The sequence below is a fragment of the Nerophis lumbriciformis genome, linkage group LG31 (genome assembly GCF_033978685.3).
Source record: "Nerophis lumbriciformis linkage group LG31, RoL_Nlum_v2.1, whole genome shotgun sequence".
NCBI lineage: Eukaryota > Metazoa > Chordata > Actinopteri > Syngnathiformes > Syngnathidae > Nerophis > Nerophis lumbriciformis.
The window spans coordinates 30,991,612-31,003,174 of NC_084578.2; the positions used below are offsets into that span (position 1 = coordinate 30,991,612).

General features: G+C 40.8%; 1 protein-coding gene across 1 annotated transcript; it reads left to right on the forward strand.

The window, feature by feature from the left end:
• The first annotated feature begins 1,364 nt into the window (after window positions 1-1,364).
• LOC133574156 (uncharacterized) lies at window positions 1,365-9,183 on the forward strand. Its single transcript, XM_061926238.1, has 2 exons — window positions 1,365-1,623; window positions 7,440-9,183. Exons 1-2 carry the CDS (start codon window positions 1,374-1,376, stop codon window positions 8,432-8,434), a joined length of 1,245 nt encoding a protein of 414 aa, XP_061782222.1. The 5' UTR covers window positions 1,365-1,373; the 3' UTR covers window positions 8,435-9,183.
• The last annotated feature ends 2,380 nt before the right edge of the window (window positions 9,184-11,563 follow it).

Here is an 11,563-nt window from a genome sequence, read left to right on the forward strand (position 1 = left end):
TTAGGCTTCATAATGCGCCACACATTTTCAATGGGAGACAGGTCTGGACTACAGGCAGGCCAGTCTATTACCCGCACTCTTTTACTATGAAGCCACGTTGATGTAACACGTGGCTTGGCATTGTCTTGCTGAAATAAGCAGGGGCGTCCATGATAACGTTGCTTGGATGGCAACGTATGTTGCTCCAAAACCTGTATGTACCTTTCAGCATTAATGGTGCCTTCACAGATGTGTAAGTTACCCATGTCTTGGGCACTAATACACCCCCATACCATCACACATGCTGGCTTTTCAACTTTGCGCCTATAACAATCCGGATGGTTCTTTTCCTCTTTGGTCCGGAGAACACGACGTCCACAGTTTCCAAAAACAATTTGAAATGTGAACTCGTCAGACCACAGAACACTTTTCCACTTTGTATCAGTCCATCTTAGATGAGCTCAGGCCCAGCGAAGCCGACGGCGTTTCTGGGTGTTGTTGATAAACGGTTTTCGCCTTGCATAGGAGAGTTTTAACTTTCACTTAAAGATGTAGCGACCAACTGTAGTTACTGACAGTGGGTTTCTGAAGTGTCCCTGAGCCCATGTGGGGATATCCTTTACACACTGATGTCGCTTGTTGATGCAGTACAGCCTGAGGGATTGAAGGTCACGGGCTTAGCTGCTTACATGCAGTGATTTCTCCAGATTCTCTGAACCCTTTGATGATATTACAGACCGTAGATGGTGAAATCCCTAAATTCCTTGCAATAGCTGGTTGAGAAAGGTTTTTCTTCAACTGTTCAACAATTTGCTCATGCATTTGTTGACAAAGTGGTGACCCTCGCCCCATCCTTGTTTGTGAATGACTGAGCATTTCATGGAATCTACTTTTATACCCAATCATGGCACCCACCTGTTCCCAATTTGCCTGTTCACCTGTGGGATGTTCCAAATAAGTGTTTGATGAGCATTCCTCAACTTTATCAGTATTTATTGCCACCTTTCCCAACTTCTTTGTCACGTGTTGCTGGCATCAAATTCTACAGTTAATGATTATTTGCAAAAAAAAAAAAAAGTTTATCAGTTTGAACATCAAATATGTTGTCTTTGTAGCATATTCAACTGAATATGGGTTGAAAAGGATTTGCAAATCATTGTATTCCGTTTATATTTACATCTAACACATTTTCCCAACTCATATGGAAACGGGGTTTGTATATATATATATACATTTTGCATTCTATTTTAGTTACTTTGAATTTACAACACCCTGGTGCTGTTTTGTATTTACTTTGATTATTATTTCTCAACTGCTTGTAAATGTTCACATTTATATATAAAGTTTAAAAAAAAGAAGAAAAAAAAGGGCGGAAGCAAGACGCATTAGCAAAAATGGAGCCCTTTCTATTCAATACGAGCGTACACAACGCCTGCCTGATGGAGTGTAGTCGAGTTAAACCATTACAAATGTTGAAAAAATGTGTGCAGGATCGACTAATGGTGGCAGCTGATGAAATATTGGCGCTGTTTGAAAGAACAATAGCGTCGTACGAGGAGGAACTCTCTCGAACAAAAAAGCAGGAGCGACATCGACAACAACTGGAAGCTGCTCGCAAGACTCAAACAGTGTTACACATTAAAGGTAATCTATTTATTCATGTCAAATGCTTATGGAGCCCGGGAAAGACCATGCATGAGTTGTGTATATTATTATTATTATTATTATTATGAGTTGTGTATATTACGTCACAGTAACGTTAACAAATCATCCAAAATGGCGGCCAATGTACACCATGTTTGCTTTTGGTTAGTTATTGTTGAATTACATTTGAAAAACACATGCCCTGCATAGCACAGATCAGTGTTTTTCAACCTTTTTTGAGCTAAGGCACAGTTTTTTCATTGAAAAAATGCGGAGGCACACCACCAGCAGAAAACATTAAAAAATGAAAGTCAAAAAGCTGTTCTCGCAAGTGTTGGATATGAATTCAAACCATAACCAAGCATGCATCAATATAGCTCTTGTCTCAAAATACTGTCACATCACGACGTGACTTATTTGGAGTTTTTTGGTGTCTTCCTGTGTGTGGTGTTTTAGTTCTTGTCTTGCGCTCCTATTTTGGCTTTTCCTGTTTTGATGGTATTTTCCTGTAGTAGTTTTATGTCTTCCTTGACCGCTATTCCCTGCACCTGCTTTGTTTTAGCAATCAAGGCCATTTAAGTTGTCGCTATCCTTCTTTGCGGGGACATTGTTGATTGTCATGTCATGTTCGGATGTACTTTGTGGACGCTGTCTGCTCCACACGCTGTAAGTCTTTGCTGTCGTCCAGCATTCTGTTTTTGTTTACTTTTTTCAATCATTTTTTCCCCCATTTATTTATTTATTTTAGGCAATGACATAAAAAGTACAACGTTGACAACACATAATAATATAAATTAATATAGTGCAAAAGGTAATGTATAGTATGTAATGCATGATTGTCCAGTTTTGCCTGAAAGGGAGTGGGAAGAAGATAATTTATTTAATCCCACCCCCAGTTCTCCATTCAGTGATTATTCACTTGAGTTTCACTGTTACTTTGTTCAGGATTATAATAAAGATGTTGCATCATAGTGGCATTACCACAGGTAACAATAGTTAATACACTGTAACAATAATTTGTATCAACAATGTAGGAATAATGAATATACCAACATTGGTTATAGACAAAATGCCAACAATGGTAATAGACAACATAGCAATAATGGTAATTGAGCACATGTTAACACTTTGAGACAGAGTACAACAGCAGGTCAAATTAAAGACCCTCATCTCTATATTTGAACCAGACCCCATGTTTGTACAATAGTTTAAATCCATTAATAGTTTGGCATTGCTTGTGTTGTAAGTCCACTTTGTTCCATAGTTTTGCTCCGCATACAGACACACAAAAACGTTTACGAGTGATTTGAGCTCTCGGCAATGAGAAATATCCAAAGCCTCTCAAGTTATGAGCCTGCACTCGTCTTATAAAAAAACGTTGTAGATTAGGCGGCAATAATTTGTTAAATGCTTTGCAACCAGTTCAGTTTTAGTTTCGTTTTGCATAGCCTTCCCTAAGCTTCAATGCCTCTTATTAGCGGCACTCGCGTTTTGTTTATTTTTGGTTTAAGCATTAGATACCTTTTTACCTGCACACTGCCTCCCGCTGTCGTCTGCATATTTTTCAACTCACATTTAAGCAAATGCGCTATAGCGTCAATTCTGACCCTTCAACGTTTGCTATTTCGGAATCACAATATAAATACAGCCTGTTATTTGCACACTATTGACAGGTGATGCACTGAAAATGTGGTTAACTTAAATATAAACCGAGACCGGATATTGTGATGACGTACCTATTTCAGCTGGAGACTGCGTATTTCCGGCGCACACGAATGACGTAGCTCGCCCCAAGCTGACGAAAAAATCCGATTCATGTCACATTGCGTAGACTGCAGGCACATTTGAATAGATCATATTCCAATCGGATTTAGAACTACCTCCTGGTGTGTTTTGAATCTGATGTCCACAGGTCAGATTTGAAGCACTTTGAAACGTTTAGACTGGCTAAAAAAATCAGATCTGTGTCACTTGAGGGCAAAAAAATGGGATTTGGCGTGCAGTGTATATGGGGCCAAAAGGGGTTGGAAGATCAGAATTAATCTAAAGTTAAAATATAGTGTAGAAATGTACCCATTTGCAGGAAATATTGTTGTCCGGGTGGAAATCGGGAGAAATTCGGGAGAATGGTTGCCCCGGGAGATTTTTGGGAGGGGCACTGAAATTCGGGAGTCTCCCGGGAAAATTGGGAGGGTAGGCAAGTATGCCCTACGTCCGTGTTTCACCGGATATGTACCGCTCCGTACAGCGGCGTTTTAAAAAGTCATTCATTTTACCGATACCGATAATTTCCGATATTACATTTTAAAGCATTTATTGGCCGATATTATCGGACATCTCTAGTTACAACTAAACCCACAAATTGAGCGCTTCTGGATTCGCCTCGCTCATAAAAGAACATAAATGGGAATTGCTGGTCGTGTTGTGAATCCGCTCCACCACTCACCTGCGTTGCCGGAGAAGACGCAGCAGACAGGTTCTGTGGTGCCAATTTTGCCACTTTGACGCTGCATTTAGCAAGGAGAGGCATGTATTAAAAGTGAAAGAGAGGAGTATGTCTTTGCGTCAAATACAAGCGCCCACGAAAGGCGAAGTATTCGCCGCACGAGTGGAGATCCTCCTCCACAGCAAGCATACATGCACAATGAAATGTTTGTTTTGCTAACACAAGAACAATAGCTTTCAGTTAAAGGGGAACATTATCACAATTTCAGAAGGGTTAAAACCATTAAAAATCAGTTCCCAGTGGCTTATTTTATTTTTCGACGTTTTTTTCAAAATTTTACCCATCCCTAAAAAAAGCTTCAAAGTGCCTGATTTTAACCATCGTTATATACACCCGTCCATTTTCCTGTGACGTCACATAATGATGCCAATACAAACAAACATGGCGGATAGAACAGCAAGGTAGCGACATTAGCTCGGATTCAGACTCGGATTTCAGCGGCTTAAGCGAAATTGAAGAAGAAACTGAAGCTATTGAGCCATATCGGTTTGAACCGTATGCAAGCGAAACCGACGAAAACGACACGACAGCCAGCGACACGGGAGAAAGCGAGGACGAATTCGGCGATCGCCTTCTAACCAACGATTGGTATGTGTTTGTTTTTAAGTGTTGTAATGTTTTTAAGCTAAATTATTGGTAAACACAGTTTATGTATAATAATTTACGTAAAACCGCAAGAAATGAATAAAGTTTTCATCAATTAATATATTCTGTAGACATACCCTCATCCGCTCTCTTTTCCTGAAAGCTGATCTGTCCAGTTTTGGAGTTGATGTCAGCAGGCCAGGGAAGCTAGGGTCGATATTCTTTTCTTGATCATCTTCGGTGGCATAAGGGACGGTAGAAGCAGTGTGAGCCAAGACATCCAGGGGGTTTAGCTCGCTCGTCTGCGGGAACAAACTGCCGCCATTGCTTGCCGTGCTACCGAGGTCCTTTGTCCCTGAATAGCTCACACACTCGGGCAGATTCAATGGGGGTCTGGCGGCAGATTTCTTTGACTTTATGGTTGGAAATGCATCTGCTTTGAGTGTCGCAGGATATCCACACATTCTTGCCATCTCTGTCGTAGCATAGCTTTCGTCGGTAAAGTGTACGGAACAAACGACTGACCATTTTCGTTGGCTTTCCCCACACCCTCGTATTTTGAACAAATTTCGTCCAATTTCTTGCCACTCTCGCATCTTTGGGCCACTGGTGCAACTTGAATCCGTCCCTGTTGGTGTTGTTACACCCTCCGACAACACACCGACGAGGCATGATGTCTCCAAGGTACGGAAAACAGTCGAAAAAACGGAAAATAACAGAGCTGATTTGATTCGGTGTTTGTAATGTGTTTGAGAAAATGGCGCATTGCTTCCCGATGTGACGTCACGTTGAGAGCGAAAAATAGAAAGGCGTTTAATTCGCCAAAATTCACCCATTTAGAGTTCGGAAATCGGTTAAAAAAATATATGATCTTTTTTCTGCAACATCAAGGTATATATTGACGCTTACATAGGTCTGGTGATAATGTTCCCCTTTAACACAGGAACTCTTTATCTACAACTCTGCCGGATACATTTATTCGCTCATATCTCTGCTGGCATCTCCATACTTGTTTTGCTTTACTGCTCCGGCTTCTGGGTATTCAATGTCCACCTGACTGCAAACTTGACTCCTCATTAGCTGGTTCTGACACCCGATCGATTGCTACTGTCTTAATTTACCAAAGTGGGTCTTGAGTTTTGAAGCAACAAACATTTCTGCAACAAATTTTTATAAACTAAAATATAACACACATATTTTGCTCACACATTTTTATTCAATGACATTGTCAGCATAGTTTGATAAAAATCTGTTACATTAATTCAGTGTCAAAAAGCTTTGGTAATAAAGACACAAATTACCGTATTTTCCGCACTATAAGGCGCACCGGATTATTAGCCGCACCTTCAATGAATTGCATATTTCATAACTTTGTCCACCAATAAGCCGCCCCGGATTATAAGCCGCGCCTACGCTGCGCTAAAGGGAATGTCAAAAAAACAGTCAGATAGGTCAGTCAAACTTTAATAATATATTAAAAACCAGCGTTCTAACAACTCTGTCCCAAAATGTACGCAAATGTGCAATCACAAACATAGTAAAATTCAAAATGGTGTTGAGCAATAGCAACATAATGTTGCTCGAACGTTAATGTCACAACACACAAAATAAACATAGCGCTCACCTTCTGAAGTTATTCTTCATTCGTAAATCCTTCGAATTCTTCGTCTTCGGTGTCCGAATTGAAAAGTTGCGCAAGCCTGGGATCCAAAATGGCCGGTTCCGTCTCGTCGAAGTCATCGGAGTCAGTGCCGCTGTTGTTGTCCAGTAGTTCTGTGAATCCTGCCTTCCGGAAAGCTCGGACCACAGTTGTGACCGAAATATCTGCCCAGGCATTTACGATCCACTGGCAAATGTTGGCGTATGTCGTCCGGCGCTGTCTGCCTGTTTTAGTGAAGGTGTGTTCGCCTTCGGTCATCCATTGTTCCCACGCCGTTCGCAGTCGTGATTTGAATGCCCTGTTGACACCAATATCCAGCGGTTGGAGTTCTTTGGTTAATCCACCCGGAATGACGGCGAGTGTTGTATTTGTGTGCTTCACTTGTTTTTTGACACCATCTGTGATGTGGGCGCGCATAGAGTCGTATATCAACATGGACGGAGCTGTGTGAAAAAAGCCACCCGGCCTCTTCGCGTAAACTTCCCTTAACCACTCGCTCATCTTTTCTTCATCCATCCATCCCTTCGAGTTAGCTTTTATGATGACGCCGGCTGGAAAGGTCTCTTTTGGCAAGGTCTTCCTTTTGAATATCACCATGGGAGGAAGTTTCTGGCCATTAGCATGGCAAGCTAGAACCACAGTGAAGGACGACTTCTCATTCCCTGTGGTGCGAATATTCACCCTACGTGCATTTTGTAGTCTGGTCTTTACAGATGTAAACACACAAAGGAAATGAAACGAAATATCCGCGCGCTTCTTTTTCTTCCGGGGGCGGGTGGTAGCTTACAGTAGAAGAAGAAGCGCTTCCTGTTCTATGGGGGCGGGTGCTTACCTTGGCGGTTGCTTGCGTAGAAGAAGAAGCGCTTCCTGTTCTACCGGGAAAAAAGATGGCGGCTGTTTACCGAAGTTGCGAGATCGAAACTTTATGAAAATGAATCGTAATATTAATCCATATATAAAGCGCACCGGGTTATAAGGCGCACTGTCAGCTTTTGAGAAAATTTGTGGTTTTTAGGTGCGCCTTATAGTGCGGAAAATACGGTAACCTTCTTTTGTGTCCTACAGACTTCCAGCAGCTGACTAGTTGTCAAGAGGAACGTCCTTTGAAGCCGCACAGGGGGAGCGCCACTTTAAAGCAGGAGGACCTAAGGCCCCCCCGCATTAAAGAGGAAGAGGAGGAACTCTGGACCACTCAAGGAGCAGAGTGTCTTCTATGGCCTAATGAGGCCAATCTCACCAACTTACCATTGACTATTGTCTCTGTGAAGATCGAAGATCATGAAGACAAACCTCCTGAGCCCTCACATTGTCATCACAGTCTAAGTGAGGAGAACAAAGGGGCAGAGCCTCCCAGTAACAGCTCAACACAATACATGACAAGAGCTGATGGAGACCATCACGAAGAGTCACAACCAGACAACCTCATAGCTCCAGTATCAGATAGTGATGATAGAACATCACTCTACTCTACTGTATCTGACGATGAAGGCGTCAACGACACTCAAGAAGTATTGGGCACCAATATAGACTGCGAAGGTGATATAAATACTCTCACTGACAACAAATGCTCTAAGTACTATAAAAAGAAGACAGGTACAACATTTGCAAAATATTCAGTTTGTGCTAAAAAGAGTGATTGGACTCAACACTTGAGAAGGCAAGCAGGAGAAAAACCTTTTAGTTGCTCAGTCTGCGGTCATGCATTTTCCCACAAGTCCTCTCTAAATTGTCACATAAGAACACACACAGGTGAAAAACCTTTTAGCTGCTCAGTTTGTCAAAAAACATTCTCGGTCAAAAGTAATATGTTGTCACACATGAGGATACATGAAGGCGAAAAACCTTTCAGTTGCTCAGTTTGCGGTCATGCATTTACCCAGAAGTCGACCTTGAAATGTCACATGAGAACACACACAGGTGAAAAACCTTTTAGTTGTTCAGTTTGCCATAAAACATTCTCTGTAAAAAGTAATATGTTAACACACATGAGAAGACATGAAGGCGAAAACCTTTTTGTTACTCAGTCTGCAGTCATGTGTTTGGCCACAAGTCCACTTTAAAGTGTCACATGAGAATGAAACACAGGAGAAAAACCTTTCATTTGCTCGGACTGCTGTACAAAATACTCAGAAATCGCAATAGACAAGACACAGAAGAACATTTTAATTATGCAGATTGTGACAGATTTTCTAAAAGTTATTCTAGGTGAAGGACACAAGAACACACGCACGAGAAAAACATTTAGTTGTCAATTTCATGATAAAAGATCCCCTAACAAAACTAAGGGTGCCCCAATAAGATAATAATGTCAGATTTTGGTGTAATATGTTTACTTGTGCAGAGTCCGATATTAGATAAACGTCCTCCAACAACTACACAAGGCTAGTATTTTCTTGTAATTTAGTAAAGCAATTTACAATGGGTAAACATGGTAGGCTATAGGCTACTAGGAGTAAGCAGCTACACAACAGCTAAGCACACAATACAACACAAGTTAGTCATTCATAATAAGTGTCCTTAATTTAACATTATTGTAGTTTATAACACATTTGTCAAGATAAACAAGTATCAACTAGTTATAGTTGCATATTAAATATACCAAGTCTCCAAAGCAGAAGTGTATTAGGAAGTATCTAGTAACAAACGTGTCTACATCATTCAAATATCTGCGTCGTGAGCTTAATTATTGAGCTTAATTATTGTAGCAACTAAGTGGTGCCAAAAAGCAAATTACGACTCCACTTCAAGTTAAAGACATACGTCCATTCCAATTAACAATACATAGGTTAGCGTTTTCATTGCCTACCATTGCACTTGATCAAACATGTTCTAACATTTCACACTACTTTAATAAATACAAGTATTTACTATGATCCGGGCTGATATTGTATCGGATCAATTTCCATGTCGGCCAATATTCAAGGCTGAGAACACACCTTGGTGAAAAACCTTTGAATTGTACAGTTTGTGGTCAAAGGTATGCTAATAAAACTAATAGGCTATGTTAGAAGACACACAACAAAAACCTTATTGTTGTTCAATTTGTCAAACATGATTCACATCCAAAATTACAATGTAATCACCACTTTAAAAAAATGAATGAATTAGTTACTCGTTGCTTTCCAAAAAAGTTATTTAATTATTAAGGGAATTATTCTTTATTAGATGTAATTTAATTAAAGTAATTATTGCGTTGTTTTTTTTTTTTTTACTTTCATACATCTGGTGTATGCAGTTAAGAGATGTTTCATGAGAGAAGAGTGCGTGAGTGTGTGCTTTTAAAAGGCGGTGCCTGTTGCCAAGTGAAGCGTGACGTCTGCACGTTTTAGCTCAGCATTGGTAGTCTGCGTGCTCGAAGGAGAAGTGAAGAACTACTTCCTAAAGTGAATTTGCTGGGATTCTAAAGGTGTCTTGTCTGTGTCAAAAGTAGCGTGCCACGTTACATCAAACATATCAGTAACGGCGTTGTAACGTAGATGGAAGTAATAATTCGATTTCTCGTTACTGGAAAAATGATTATGTTGCGCCTTTTTATCAGAACACTGGTGAGCAAACCTTGGAAAACACCCCAGTATTGTTTTTGGCAACCATCTTAGTTTTAGTATTTGTTTTTTGGACAAAAATGCTTGTATTTTTCCGTATTTTAGTTGTTACATATGTGATACTTTTAATCAAGGTTTAGTTGACAAAAACTCAAAAAGGTTTTGATAATACAAGTTTTTTGTATTTTACCAAATTAATTTAGGTCAAAAAGACTTCTAAATTACTCCGGCTTCCTCCCACCGCCAAAAACATGCACCTGGGGATAGGTTGGCCCTAGTGTGTGAATGTTGTCTGTCTATCTGTGTTGGCCCTGCGATGAGGTGGCGACTTGTCCAGGGTGTACACCGCCTTCCGCCCGAATGCAGCTGAGATAGGCTCCAGCACCCCCCGCTAGCCCAAAAGGGACAAGCGGTTGAAAATGGATGGATGGAAGACTTCTAAATTGGAATCAAGGTTGACATGTTGTATCAAGTTCTGCAATTCAACCAGTTTGCCACCAATCATTTTCGGTCAAAATTCGTGAAAAAGTATGCCATGGCCAATGCGGAGTAACGCCTTTAAGTGGCAATTACAAAAACAATCCCCTCTGGCCGATACTTTTATTTTTGGTGTCCTAACTGACAGAATACGGAACCGCTGCCCTCAGTTAATATTAATCACCTTCATTATGGCAAATCAACTATCACATGGAAGTAGGGTTGTAACAGATTAGTTACCTTACGATACAATACAGGGCTCATGTTATGAAAAACTGACAATATGATTTAAAGGGGAACATTATCACAATTTCAGAATTGTTAAAACCATTAAAAATCAGTTCCCAGTGGCTTATTATATTTTTCGAAGTTTTTTTCAAAATGTTACCCATCACGCAATATCCCTAAAAAAAGCTTCAAAGTGCCTGATTTTAACCACCCTTCCATTTTCCTGTGACGTCACATAGTGAAGCCAACACAAACAAACATGGCGGAAAGAACAGCAAGATATAGCGACATTAGCTCCGATTCAGACTCGGATTTCAGCGGCTTAAGCGATACAACAGATCACGAATGTATTGAAACGGATGGTTGTAGTGTGGAGGCAGGTAGCGAAAACCAAATTGAAGAAGAAACTGAAGCTATTGAGCCATATCGGTTTGAACCGTACGCAAGCGAAACCCACGAAAACAACACGAGAGCCAGCGACACGGGAGAAAGCGAGGACGAATTCGGCGATCGCCTTCTAACCAACGATTGGTATGTGTTTGTTTGGCATTAAAGGAAACTAACAACTATGAACAAAGTTTACAGCATATGAAATACATTTGGCAACAACATGCACTTTGAGAGTTCAGACAGCCCAATTTTTATCAATTAATATATTCTGTAGACATACCCTCATGTCAGCAGGCCAGGGAAGCTAGGGTCGATATTCTTCTCTTGATCATCTTCGGGACGGAGTGAGCCAAGACATCCAGGGGGTTTAGCTCGCTCGTCTGCGGGAACAAACTGCCGCCATTGCTTGCCGTGCTACAGAGGTCCTTTGTCCCTGAATTGCTCACACACTCCGGCATATTCAATGGGGGTCTGGCGGCAGATTTCTTTGACTTTATCGTTGGAAATGCATCTGCTTTGAGTGTCGCAGGATATCCACACATTCTTGCCATC

Coding starts and splice junctions, on each gene's coding strand:
- LOC133574156 (XM_061926238.1), top strand. CDS start 1,374: ATGGAGCCCTTTCTATTCAATACGAGCGTACACAACGCCTGCCTGATG. Junction 1,624..7,439: donor AACAGTGTTACACATTAAAG/GTAATCTATTTA, acceptor TGTGTCCTACAG/ACTTCCAGCAGCTGACTAGT.